This window comes from Mesoplodon densirostris, chromosome 11 (genome assembly GCF_025265405.1).
Source record: "Mesoplodon densirostris isolate mMesDen1 chromosome 11, mMesDen1 primary haplotype, whole genome shotgun sequence".
Lineage (NCBI taxonomy): Eukaryota > Metazoa > Chordata > Mammalia > Artiodactyla > Ziphiidae > Mesoplodon > Mesoplodon densirostris.
The window spans coordinates 50,565,815-50,579,088 of NC_082671.1; the positions used below are offsets into that span (position 1 = coordinate 50,565,815).

The 13,274-nt window shown below is 49.6% G+C and overlaps 1 protein-coding gene across 2 annotated transcripts; it reads left to right on the top strand.

The window, feature by feature from the left end:
• The first annotated feature begins 3,250 nt into the window (after positions 1–3,250).
• On the top strand, positions 3,251–9,693 carry RND1 (Rho family GTPase 1). 2 transcript variants are annotated; one of them, XM_060113062.1, is made up of 5 exons: positions 3,251–3,456; positions 4,225–4,312; positions 6,943–7,052; positions 7,925–8,059; positions 8,781–9,693. In XM_060113062.1, exons 1-5 carry the CDS (start codon positions 3,337–3,339, stop codon positions 9,024–9,026), a joined length of 699 nt encoding a protein of 232 aa, XP_059969045.1. In that variant the 5' UTR covers positions 3,251–3,336; the 3' UTR covers positions 9,027–9,693. The 2 variants fall into 2 exon arrangements, with proteins under 2 accessions (XP_059969045.1, XP_059969048.1); XM_060113065.1 differs by lacking the exon at positions 7,925–8,059.
• Positions 9,694–13,274: the final 3,581 nt, after the last annotated feature.

Sequence of the window (13,274 nt, forward strand, 5' to 3'; positions counted from 1 at the left end):
TATTTTTTAAAAAGTAACAGCTTTATCAAGATATAATTCACATACCATACAATTCACCAACTTAAACTGTACAATTCGGTGGTTTTAGTATATTCACAGAGTTGTACAACCATCACTACAATCAAATTTAGAAGTTTCATCACCCCAAAAAGAAACCCTGTACCCATTAGCAGTACTCTCCATTCCCCCAGCCCCTAGAGCCCCAGGCAACCACTCATCTACTTTCTGTTTCTTTGGATTTGTTCTGGACATTTCATACAAATGAAATCATATAATATGCAGCCTTTTGTGACTAGCTTCTTTCACCTTAGGATAACATTTTCAAGTATAACCTTGTTTAAAATTTTTCTGGTCTTGGTGGGAAAGAACAGTCTTATAAATTTATTACTCTGGCTTTGGATTTTCAAATAAAGACACTTGGAAGAGGTTTGAACAAACTTGGGGGATGGAGTCTAACTGCAAAAAAAAAAAAAAAAAAAAGGCTAAAAAACCCTTCTTTAGTCCAAAGCCCTCACATTACCTTCAAGGAAACAGGGGCCCGAGAGAGAAGAGACTCCCAAACACACACAGCTTGTTAAGGGCAGAGCTGGTCCAACACCCAGACCAGCTGAATTTTGGCTCCATCCTTTTTTCATGTTGCCATGCTGCCTTCTGAACACACACACACACACACACCCCACAACTCATAAACTTGTGACCCACAAAATACCTTTGGAGACACATCTTGAGAATCAGCCATGATGGGGGCTGCTCCATCTCCCTGCTCAGGCTTTCTGCTGCTCTCACCTGAAATGCAGCCACTCAGGGAAGAAGCAGTGTTAGCACCAGCTCCCAGAATTTCAATCTCAGTGGACCTTATGAATGACAATCTTATTAGAGGCCAGAGGAAGCTGTTTGCAGAGCAAGAACAGTTTTTACTTATTTGAATGTTTATTTGAAGTGGCTTGGGCGTGGGTATGTGTAGGCACAGGCTGGTAGAGAACATGGGGGAGAGAGAGGGCTAAAGCCTTTGGGGCTGCCATTGGAGGGAACCCAGTTGAGGGTTAAGAGGCTGTATGGGAACCCCACTGATGCCTCCAGAACTGAGTCCAGATGAGACTGAGGGAGGGAGACACCAGGAAAAAGGCTGAGGGAGGAAACTCTAGGCTGAGGCAGACTGTGATCTTACAGCTGTTCCTGGAACGCTCCCAAACCATATTTATGGGCAACTCAGAGAAGCTGTCAGGCTGCTGGAAAAGGGCAAGAAGAGGACAAATTCTATTGGCAGAACATTACCTGAGGGCTGAGGATGAGGCCTGGGGAATGGTAGGGGGAAGAAACTTCCAGAGAGCCTGCCTGGGAAAGGAGGGTAACCAGCCAGTGGTAGCACCTGGATAACTGTCCTTCTACCCTGGAGGTTCCCTGAGGTGATTCCTGATCCCTGGAAGGGGAGCCTTAGGAGATGGGCAGAGGACAGTGCAGGACTTAGCCTCAGAGCCCTTAGCCAAGCAACTTGGACTTGGATGCCATAGGCTTTGATGGGAGGCACACTGGCTAGGTTACATTCTCAAAATACTCTCCATTCTCCTGTCTATCGAGAGCATTGCAATCTTACCCTTAAAGATCTGTCCCTTTGGGTCCAGGGAAGATTTTTAAAATAATTAATTAATTTATGGCCACGTTGGGTCTTGCTTGCTGCGTGTGGGTTTTCTCTAGTTGCGGCTAGCGGGAGCTACTCTTCCAAGGTGTGTGGGTTTCTCATTGCGTTGGCTTCTCTTGTTGTGGAGCATGGGCTCTAGGCACGTGGGCTTCAGTAGTTGCAGCACGCAGGCTCAGTAGTTGCAGCATGTGAGCCCTAGAGCGCAGGCTCAGAAGTTGTGGCACAAGGCTTAGTTGCTCCATGGCATGTGGGATCTTCCTGGATCAGAGCTTGAACCCATGTCCCCTGCATTGGCAGGCAGATTCTTAACTACTGTGCCACCAGGGAAGTCCCCAGGGAAGACTTTTAAACATCCTTCGTAACAGGGAAAATACCCCTGGGTGGGGCAGCAATGATGGTGAATTAGAGTAAAGCTCAGGTGGAACAGGACCCCGGCCATGCTCCAGAGGCACTGGGCTTGACGAGGTGAAGGGACCTAGAGAAGAAGTCTGGGGTGCTCTCACTTTTGTCCAAGGTCAGTCTTACTTCAATCCCTTATCCCCAGGAGGCCTCATCTGGGCTGTCTTCGTTCCTGACTAATCAGTGGGTTATTCAGGCTGCGGACGTACATCCCATGGGTCTGTCTAGCAGAGAGGCAGTAAGATGAAGGGCCCTGAGGGCTGAGGGCTGGCAGGCAGTTACGTAGCTCATCTCAACCTCATCTTGCCCTCCAGCTTCCTAACCCCAAAGTCCCAGTCCCAGTCTTCCATTCTGGACTTTAACCAGGTGACACACGCAGTACATCAGCGTCAGTAGGTGGCAACCTGAAACTGGACCTGTGCCTGATTCATCCAGGAGGCTGAACCCAAGCAGCAGAACAAACACTCCTAAAGCAGCTCCTGTCAGGCCTGGAGTGAGAGGTTGTCTGGCTGAACAGACAGCGACTTTGTTTGTTTTGTACTCCTTGCTCCCATCCCCACTTGCCAGACTCCCTCATTCCTTTCTCTCTGCCCACCTGTGGGTCAGGAGCTCTGTGGGTTTTTTCCAGATGATACAAGAAAGTTTTAAAACTTATTTATTTTTGGATGAAGGTGATTTCTGAGAAAGAGACAGGAGTTGAAGGGGGTCCAGCAGGAGCTGATAAAGGGGTCCAGCAGGAGCTTCTCTGGGAACTGGCTTGGGTGGGGATTAGATAGAACAAAGGGGTCAGAAATTTCTGGGACCACACCTTCCCCAAGGGGTGTCACCTGTCTACAATTTAGGCAAGTCCTGTTCTCCAGGGACCACTCCAGTTTGACCTCACTATCCACATTCTTAGCTAGTTTGTTTTTGACGCTAATTGGTGGCCACACAAGACCATTAAATTTTGCTTCATCCCCCTTCCTACCCTCAACCCCAATACAAATGCAAAACAACGTGGGAATCCCCTTTCAGAGGAAGCAAAGGTGCAGCTTTAAGAGAAAGGGAAGGGGAAAAGAGGGCTCTGACTCAGAGCCTCCTGCCATTGGCTGCTGGAGGGGATCCCACCTCAGGGATTGGCTGTGGCAGAGTCCGCCCCCTCTTGTGATTGGCTCAGCCAGGGTGATATAAGGAGGCTGTGCCGGCCTCTTTTTCAGTTGGAGAGAGACAGGGAATCCGGCTGGGTCCTGTGCCGAGACGCACCTGGCGCAACGTTCTCCTCTCTGAATCCGAGTCCAGGTCCCGCGGAGGCTGCAGCCATGAAGGAGAGACGGGCCCCCCAGCCAATCGTGGCCAGATGTAAGCTCGTTCTGGTGGGGGATGTGCAGTGTGGGAAGACAGCTATGTTACAGGTGTTGGCGAAAGACTGCTATCCCGAGGTGAGTTGCTCGCCCGACCGCTGGCCAGCTTTCCTCCTTGCCCGCATGCCTTCTGGGGGTAGATTCCCACCCACCCAGGGGAGCTGTCTCACCCCGCCCCACCCCTCCCCATCCTCAGCCGCTTTCTGGCTGGAGGACCGCCCTGCCTTAGCTTCCCCTGAGACCTGTTCCACTTCTGCCGCCCCGCAGGCTCCTCCTCACCTCTTCACCCATAGGTCCCCCCCATCAAATCCCCTCCTACCTCCCTTCATCCTGGAGTCTGTTCTTGGGAGAGGGAACTGAAGGCATTTGAGAGTCTGGGGTTTTTTCTTGACGTAATACCTGTCCGTCCCTTCACCCATCCTCAAAGGTTCTATGCGCTTATCCCCAGGCAGGCTTCTGCTGCCCTGCTGGTCCAAGGGGCTTGTGGGGAAAAGATAAAGCGCTAGAATTGGCTTGTGGCCGTGAAATTGGAAGACAGACAAATCTGAGGACAAGAGGATTCCTTGTGTGTGTGTGTCTCCCTGACCATCTAGGATATGGGGGGCTTGTCCCTGGCAGGCAGCCATTCACATTTCTTACTCTGAGATGGAGCAAAGTGTCTGTGCCTCTACACTCCCCCCCCCCCGTCCCATGTGGTCCCTCCTGCCCCAGGTATCCCCTCCTCTCCTTATCTCCTGACACTTTAGTGTCTCACTAGGATGAGCGGCTTCTTGTGTAGCCAGCACTAACTGGAGGGTTACAAGGGTAGGGACACCCAGGGTGTGAATAGTTCCTCTCTTTTCACAGACGTATGTGCCCACTGTGTTTGAGAATTACACAGCCTGCCTGGAGACAGAGGAACAGAGAGTGGAGCTCAGTCTCTGGGACACCTCAGGTAAGACTGCTGGCCCCAAGTCCCCCCCTTCCCCCCCTCCACTGGTCTGCTGCAGCTGCTGTCTTTTAGAAATTGTTTCCCTCTTTGATGGGGAGAAGGAGTTTGGTGCTTGCCAGGAAACGGAAAGAAGGGGACCTGAAGATTCTTTGGTTGGGATTGCGGGGAGGGTTTGACCAACTCAGTTGGCTGGTCCAGGGGTGCAGAGTGGATAAGCTCCAGAAGCTACTCACTTCTCTGGGTCTGGCTCCATCCTTCAGAGGGCTGAGATGGTGAGGTGGATGGACCCCGGAAGACTACTGGAGGAGACAGTTAGGGCTTCTCCATTTCCACTCCCTGCCGCCCAGCACACGCACACACAGCCTTTACTGCCCCAGAGCAAAGCCAAAGAAGAGGCAGGAGGCAGTGCTGCTGGAGGCCGTTGTGCGTGAGGCAAGGAGACAAGCCTGCTTTGGGGGAAATATTGCTCCTGACTCAGTTTTCTCTCCTGCGTTCCATCTCGGGCCACTGCTGCCTCCCTGCCTGCCGCAGCTCAGCCCCTCTGTCATACCTCTGCGGCTAAGGATGAAGCGATGCATCGTCAGTGTTTTGGAGGGTGGGGGCTTAATATGGGGCATGGTCACGTTGTACATAGTTGGGGGGGTGTTGGCTCTGACTGGGCTGAGGTAGAAGATGCTCTGTCTTTCTGGATCATGGAAAGCAATATGTTTCAAGCCTCTCATCCCGAAACCTGCAGTGCTAGTCTATCCTTTGCTTTGATTCTGACCCCTTCATTATCTCTTTAGCCCAGCCCTTTTTTAATAGACTGAGCTCAGATTCACAATTAAGGACTAAAAGCCAGGAATAGGAGAAAGAAAATAAAATCCACTTCTCTCCAAAAAATGCATATTCAGGCTGAGTTTAAAGAGGAACTATAAATCACTAGGGGTTTCCTGTTACATATAAATATGCCATCCTACTCCTCCAAAGAGCTGTTATTCCCATCATCCAATTTTGAGGTCTCGAAAGATTGGAGGTAGGGGATGGGTAAACAGAAAATGAGACTTCCTTTTGCTCCCCACTCCCCAAAACAAAACAGAAATTCCTCAACCTCAACGGAGGTATGTTTTCCTCCGTTGCAGTTCCAGGGGCTGGGAGGCAGGATTCTGGTTAACCTGGACTGTGCTGTGCTGGCTGGATTGGACTGGAATGCAGCTTGGCTGCATGATGTATGGTTTTTCGTCTGCTGTACTCTGCCCACCTCTCAATCTTCCCAGAATCTTACTGCAGCTCATCTCTTTTCACTACCACCACCCCAAAGAGCCCCTCCTCCTCCTCCCACAGTCAGAATGCAGCCCTTGAATCCCAGTCCAGATAATGGAAAGTCAGCAAGGTGGTCTCTATTCCCTGTGTCGCATCCCCCCCACCCTTCCCCCCGAGTTCTGAAAGGATGCAGGCATCCTCAAACTCCCTCTTTCAAATGAGGTGCCCACAAGGAAGAAGGAGAGGCAGGGGTGTGTGGGATGGGGCTTCCCAGCACTGGGGCCAGGGTTGAACCTGTTCCCATTATTCACTTGCTGGTCTTAGGGGAGGGGGATCGCTTGGAGCCAGAATGGAGGCCTCCTCCCCTCCCCCTTCCCCAGTGCTGCAGTGCTCCCTTTGCTCAGTGATGCTGTGTTAAGACCCCACCTCAGAGAGGGATGGGGACCAATTGCTGAAGGAGCAAGCATCTATCCCAACTCCCCTTTACTCCTTTTTTAAAAAAAAATTTTAACAACTAACCCCCCCCCCCCGCCTCAGCTTGGATTCCCCCCAGTTTCCATGGCGATTGCGGTTCAGGGAGAGGGGCTGCTTACTATTCTGAGCACGGATTGTCTGGGTTCCCAATCTGCTACTCTTCCTTCCCCAGGGTGGAGGGAGGAAGGCTCAACCCCTAGCATTCTCCCATATTGGACCACCTGAGTCTGCACTGCCTACTCCCCTCCCAGTGAAGGACCCTTATTCGAGCCTCTAATTCCCAGCTATTGGCGCTGCTGTCTCTGAGAACGCCTCCCTGAGATCTTGGGATATAGGGGCTACAGCTTTCCTTTTGCCCTTTACAGCGTAAGCTGATTGAGGTGGGAGGAGGAGGGGGACACTGAATTCTTGATGCTCTCCCTCCCCTGCCAGCCTCCTAGAGTTCTGACCCCACGGCAAAGAAGCAGGGCAGCCAGTTATGTAACATGCAAATTTGTTCCTTCACTGGGGAGACCCTAGAGCAGAGGTTGGGCAGCAGGCAGACTCTAGAAAAGAGACCTTAAACAAGGCCTCGTCTCTCTGTAGGGGTAGGAGCAGCTTTCCCTGGGACTCAGAAAACGGGTGGACCTTCAACTAAGCCCACTGTAGGAGATCCAGACAGGGCCAAATTATACTCCACCTCCCTTTTATTTTGCCCCCTTTCCCTTTTTTAGGACTAAGGAAGATGATATTCTTGTACCGCCTTCTGGCAGGCAGTCAGGTCCCAAGCTTCAGCACTGGAGCACATTCCCCTGGGAGATGGGTGGGGCCATCTCACCTAAGGGACCAAGCATGGTATTCCCAGGGCTCTTTTGGTTTAGGCCTGTAGGGACGGAGAATGCCATGGCTCACCATCAGCTCTCTCTCCTCTCTACCAGGATCTCCCTACTATGACAATGTCCGTCCACTCTGCTATAGCGACTCAGATGCAGTATTACTATGCTTTGATATCAGCCGTCCAGAGACAGTGGACAGTGCACTCAAGAAGGTAAGGCTGGATAAACTCTGCTATCTCTAGCTCAGCCTGAGAACAAAAAGGAATCTTGGGGACCTTGTCATCTAATCCCCTCTTGTGTAACGGGAAGAAACTGAGGCCAGGGAAGGAAGAGATTTGCCTGAGGCCACATTAGCTACAGCTCCGGGACTAGAACCCAGATCTCCAGTCCCCTCTGCATCCTGCCTTTGCCTCTATCCTGCACTGCTCTGTCAGAGGCCCAGCAAGGGAGGGAAGTGTTGAGGCTCAGGAAGTGAGGGATTGAGAGTAGAGAATCATCTGGTGATATGGTTTGAGGGTCGGGGAAGGGGCCTTTTGGTGGCAGCTTTTATAGACCTTGATCCCAGGCCTCCTGGACTGGGCAAGCCAGGCAGGCCTGAGCTGAACTGCTGGTAGGAAATGCCTTGGTCCGAGTAGCAAGGTCTGCCCATACTGAGGAGTCCCAGGAAAGCTTGTGGAACTCGGCTAGTTTCCCAGAAGACTCTGGGATTATCTCCTTCCCTTGGAAAGAGACTGGTTGGCTTCTTCCTGGCTTTCTGGACTTGTGAAGCCCTTTGGGTTGAGGGGCAGACCCATGCCCCATATGCTTGGCAAAGAGTGGGAGATTTGCCTCTGTGCTCTCTCTGGTGACTGGGCTGTTGAATTTGGGGACAGACTCTTGGATCAACATTCCTGTGGCCCCAAAGCCCTCATGGGCAGGAAGATGATGTAATTAGTGCAGTGGTGGTGCTGTGACTCAGAAGGAGGGCTGAGCTGGTGATATACTGGATGGTGTGTGTGATGTTGCCAACTGGGTTTCTCCGGGTGTCCGTCAGCCACTGACTCTCCTTCCTTCCTCCTTCCCATCTCCTTGCACGGCTCTTCAGTGGAGGACGGAAATCCTCGATTATTGTCCCAGCACCCGTGTCTTGCTTATTGGCTGTAAGACAGACCTGCGAACAGACCTGAGCACTCTGATGGAGCTGTCCCACCAGAAGCAGGCACCCATCTCTTACGAGCAGGTGTGTGTGTGTGGTGTGTGTGTGGGCCCTCATATGTGCTGGGGGCTGAGTTGGGGAAGGCTACAGGAGAGGGCTTGAAATATGGCCCCTGCTCACACTTACTCGCTACAGCAAGAGAGAATTGGTATTCTGTGGGGCCATCTATAATCAGGAAACTAGTTACCTGGATAGAGGTGCTGGGTACCAGTTTACCCAGATTCATGCTATAGTTTGGCAGGTGAGCCATTCCTGTGTGTGCCAGTGTTTCTCAGCTGGTTTTTTTTTTTTTTTTTGAGGACCACCTGCATTAGAATCACGAGAGGTGCTTGTTAGAATTCCTGACTCCTTATCTATAGAGTCACTCTGGGAGAAAAGTACGGGAATTGCATTTTTAATTAAATCCCTGGATAACTTCTTATGCACATGGGACTGTAAGGATCATTTCTTTTAAACCAGTGTTTCACATTGCAATCATCTGGGGAGCTCTTAAAAATCCTAATGCCTCGGCGTACCCCCAGAAATTCCGATTTACTTGTTCTGGCATCAGTATGGTTTACAAAGTGTGCCAAGTGACTTAAGGTGCAGTCAGGGTACACCTTCAGAAGATAATCAGCAGAGGGTGGTGGTGGGAGACTGGCAGTTGGGTCCATCAGAGCAGCCCTGGGGAGGACCACTAACCTTAGAAGGCAGTGTTTCAGAGCCATTTTGGATCACTGCATTGATGACCTCACTCCTCCCGCAGGGCTGTGCAATAGCCAAGCAGCTGGGTGCAGAAATCTACCTGGAAGGCTCGGCTTTCACCTCAGAAAAGAGTATCCACAGCATCTTCCGGACCGCGTCCACGGTGTGTCTGAACAAGCCCAGCCCAGTGCCCCCGAAGAGCCCCGTCCGAAGCCTCTCCAAGCGACTGCTCCACCTCCCCAGTCGTTCCGAACTCATCTCTTCCACCTTCAAGAAGGAAAAGGCCAAAAGCTGTTCCATTATGTGAAGTTGGGGTTGGAGAAGGGAGACAACCTCCCACTTCCTCCCTTGGGTTGCAGAGGCATGGGGAGAGGGAGGAGGAGACAATTTAGGACACTGGACGCGAGGTTTTCAGACAGCCACGGTGAGGGCTTGGAAGGAGACAGGAATGGGACAAGGAAAGAGCCAGGCCCGGCTTGAGGACCTGACACTGCGAAAGAACCATCACACCCCAAGCCAGGCACTAGGTGGTGGAGGGGCCGGCTGCCCCAGTGCCCTCCGCTCCAGAGGCAGGAAAGGGGGGGGGCTTTGGGGGGGCATGCTGGCCTCATGGCTTTGGTTGGGGGCCTACGGGAGCCTCACCTTCAGCATCATGCCTCTTCCACACAGCGTTTCCATGCAGGCCAGGGGATGGGAGGGGTCCCTGAGCCCTTCCCTTCCCCTCCGAGGAGGCCACAGAGGAATGGAGAGCGGGGAAGCCAAGAGGCAACTCCTCTGGGAGCTGAGCCCAGGTGCTTCGTAACTGGTAACTGAAATCAGAAGAGCAGGAGCTGGTCAGAGCCAATGAGAAGGAAACCTCATCTTTGCATAGCCCATGCCTCATGGAGAGGTGACATCATACATTCACATGCTTCTCACCTAAGTCCCCAGGGTCCAAGGGAGAAGCCCCAGACCCCCTTCTCTTGCAGCATGGGGGTGGTGGTGCTGCAGGATGCAGGGCTGGGTGGGGGTCACAAGACTTTTTCTGCCCTTAGGGCAGTATAGCTGGCATTTGTTTTATAGACTCTTGTCTTTGGAACCGGGGGGAGGGGGGAGTGTTTCAGTCTGTTACATGTTCTGTGTTTAAAGAAGAAAACCTATTTATTACTGAACAATATAGCACATATAAAGAAGTTGGCTCCGTATCCTTAGTTCCTCTCTCTGTTTCCTTTGGTCTTCGATAATGAGGAAAAGCTGTCTTGAGGTCCTTTCTGTGGGTTGCAGAGTGGCTGCCTCCACTGTTCCCTGGCACTTCCAACAAGGATCGCCTCCCTCTGACCCACCCCCTGCCTCATCCCCTTCCCCACCCAAGTCCTGCTAAGCCAATGAAGATCTCCTTAGCCCTAGAGCAGGGTTTCTCAACCTCAGAACAAATGACGTTTTGGACTAGATAATGCTTTGTTGTGGAGGCTGTCTTGTGCACTGGAGGATGTTTGACAGCATCCCTGGCCTCTACCTGCTAGGTGTCAGTAACACCCCTAAGTTGTCACAACCAAAAATGTCTCCAGATGTTGCTAAATGTCCCTCAGTGCAAAATCACTCGTGCTTGAGAACCTTTGCCCTGGAGAGTCTGGAGGAGAGAGACAAGGTCCAGTGGAATCATCAGAAGGAGATCCAAGCTGCTGAGATCCCAACCCCTGAAGAAGGTAGACAGACTGAAGCCAAGGCTGGGAGGTTCCAAGGGTTCTGGTCTCCTCTGAGTTCAAGGCGAGGTGATGCCTTCTGCTTTCTAGAACTTGCAAGTCCATGGCCTGTTGATGGCAGCGCAGGGGCCTTAACATCCCTTCTCTTCAGCTGCTTATAGCTCTTTTTTCCAACTTTCATACTGTACTGGAAATAGTTACTGTGTATTGAGTACTTACTATGTGCTCAGCATTGTGCTGAGTGCTTTACCTACATTATCACATTTTAAAAAATTTTTATTGAAGTATAGTTGATTTACAGTGTTGTGTTAATTTCTACTGTAGAGCAAAGTAATTTAGTTATACCTATACATATATATATATATATATATATATATTCTTTTTCATATTCTCGTCCTAAACTCCCATCCCAAACTCCCGATCCCCTCTACATTATCACATTTAACCACATAAATGAAAATAGTTAACATTTGTTAAATGTTTACTATGGGTCAGGGCTGCTTATAAGTTCTTTATATGTTACTTATTCCTGTGATAACGCTATGGGGTACTACTGACGTCATTCTACAGACAGGGAAACTGAGGTTCAGAGAGATTAATGTGCCTCAGGTCACACAGCTAGAAAGTGATAGAACCTGGATACAAATCCAGGCAACCTGGCTCCAGAACATGCACTTTTTTTTTTTAAGTTTAACCATTTAATTTTTTTTTCACTTTTTAAAAATTGAATGAGTCTTCAAATTCTATAGTGCTTTACAATTTTCAAAAGTTTCACACACATGATTTCATATAATCCCATAATAACTCTTTTTGCCCCCTACCCCTATATTGCCCCTTCCCTCTCCCCACTGGTAACCACTAGTTTGTTCTCTACAGAACATGCACTTTTTACTGCTCTGCTATCCTATCCTGTGTGGCAAATGGTATTATTATCCCTCTTTTATAAAAGAAGAAATAGAAAAGCCAGAGATTCCACATAACTTGTACAAGATCATACTCTGGTTAAGTAGTAGAGTCAGGATTCAAACCCAGTCTCAATGTTAACTGTAATTCCATGGGCCCCTTACTGCTAGCCATGTGGTACCTAAATAGGAGACTCTCTCCCTATGGTCCTTACTAGAATGTAGTCCCTCTGTCTCCATCTCCAAAGATGCATATTTGTGAAAGAACTAGCAGGGTAGGACAAACCATGCAAGTATCCTTTAAGCTCAATGTCTTACATGTGCCGTGAGAGAGGTGTGCACCAGTACTAGGGGAACTCTGCCACTCTGAACTTGGACAAGCTTCATCAACTTTCTGGGTCTCAATTTACTGATCTTTAAAGATGATTGAGAATGGTAGCCTGGAAATGGGGAAAGAGTATCTACTCTGAAATTAAATGAACTTGGAGTTGAATACTGGCTCCATTCTTTTAACTATGTGGACTTAGAATCTTTCTGGGCCACAATCTCCTTATCAGTAAAATGGAGATAATGCCCATCTTATACTATTAGAAGAACAAGTTAAGTTAGGGCTTCCCAGGTGAGGCAGTGGTTAAGAATCCGCCTGCCAATGAAGGGGACATGGGTTCGAGCCCTGGTCCAGGAAGATCCCACATGCCGTGGAGCAACTAAGCCCATGCGCCACAACTACTGAAGCCCATGAGCCTAGAGCCCGTGAGCCACAACTACTGAGCCCGCGTGCCACAACTACTGAAGCCCGTGTGCCTAGAGCCTGGGCTCCACAACAAGAGAAGCCACCGCAGTAAGAAGCCCGCGCACTGCAACAAAGAGTAGCCCCCACTTGCCACAACTAGAGAGAAGCCCGCGTGCAGCAACGAAGACCCAACGCAGCCAAAAATAGAAATAAATAAATAAATAAATAATTTAAAAAAAAAGTAATGTAAGTTAAGTGTCCAGCACAGAGTTGGGTACTAGGAGGTATCAATACTTAGTAAATAGCAATTGCAGCTCTACACCTTTGGTCTGATTGTTAGCTCCATTCTGTGAGTGGATAGCCCTCCGGTGTTCACTGGGTGAATTACACCCAACAGACCTCAGACAACTTTTCCATTCTCTCTGTGTGATCCAAGCGGGCAGCTCAAAGGCTGCAGAGTTCTAAGAGCAGAAATGTGCCTATCCCAGGGTTCCTTTGGGCCTTTATGCCTGAGACTCAGAGCTTTAGGATTATTTGGGCCTATCCCAGGCTCTGCTTCAGTAGAACTGAACACATTCAGAGAGAAAAACCAGAACTAAAGCTATGTGAGATTGAAACCAAAAAGCTGGTGATGGGAAAAAGGGAAGGAAAGAGGCATTAGTTACTTCCTGGTATCTATCTAAATCGTCCTAGAAGTTGCCAGAGTTTTTGTTTTTGTTTGGGAGGAAGGGGGGTAGAATTATGAACCATATGACCAAAGAGAAACAAAGTGAAAGTACAATTTTGGGGGAAAAATTCTCATTGGAGGACTGAAAAGAGGGAACTAGGAGAAAGAAAGAACAAAAAAGTATTAAGATAACCCAAACAACTGGCCAGATTCCAAAGAGCAAGAGAGTGACGAACGCAAGTCCTATCTGGAATGTTGAGAAAACCAGGTGCCACAGCCCAGGAGATACCATCCTTCCAGGAGGCCTTTGGAATCCATTGTGTGGGCTCATTTTGAGTTGTCACAGTAACCAGAGTGTTACCGCTGGGCCAGGGTTGCTAAAATGTCCTCCTAAACGTGGGATCGTCTCACACCGTGAATTGTCCCACCCTCATTGGGAAATACTAGGCTGCTCCTGTAACTTAACTTTTAGTTTGTCCACCCGTAAAATGGGGCTAATAATCTATCTCATAGATTTTTTGTAAAAACGCTTTTCCATAAACGGTATTTATAGTTGTTACTGTAGTTGCTA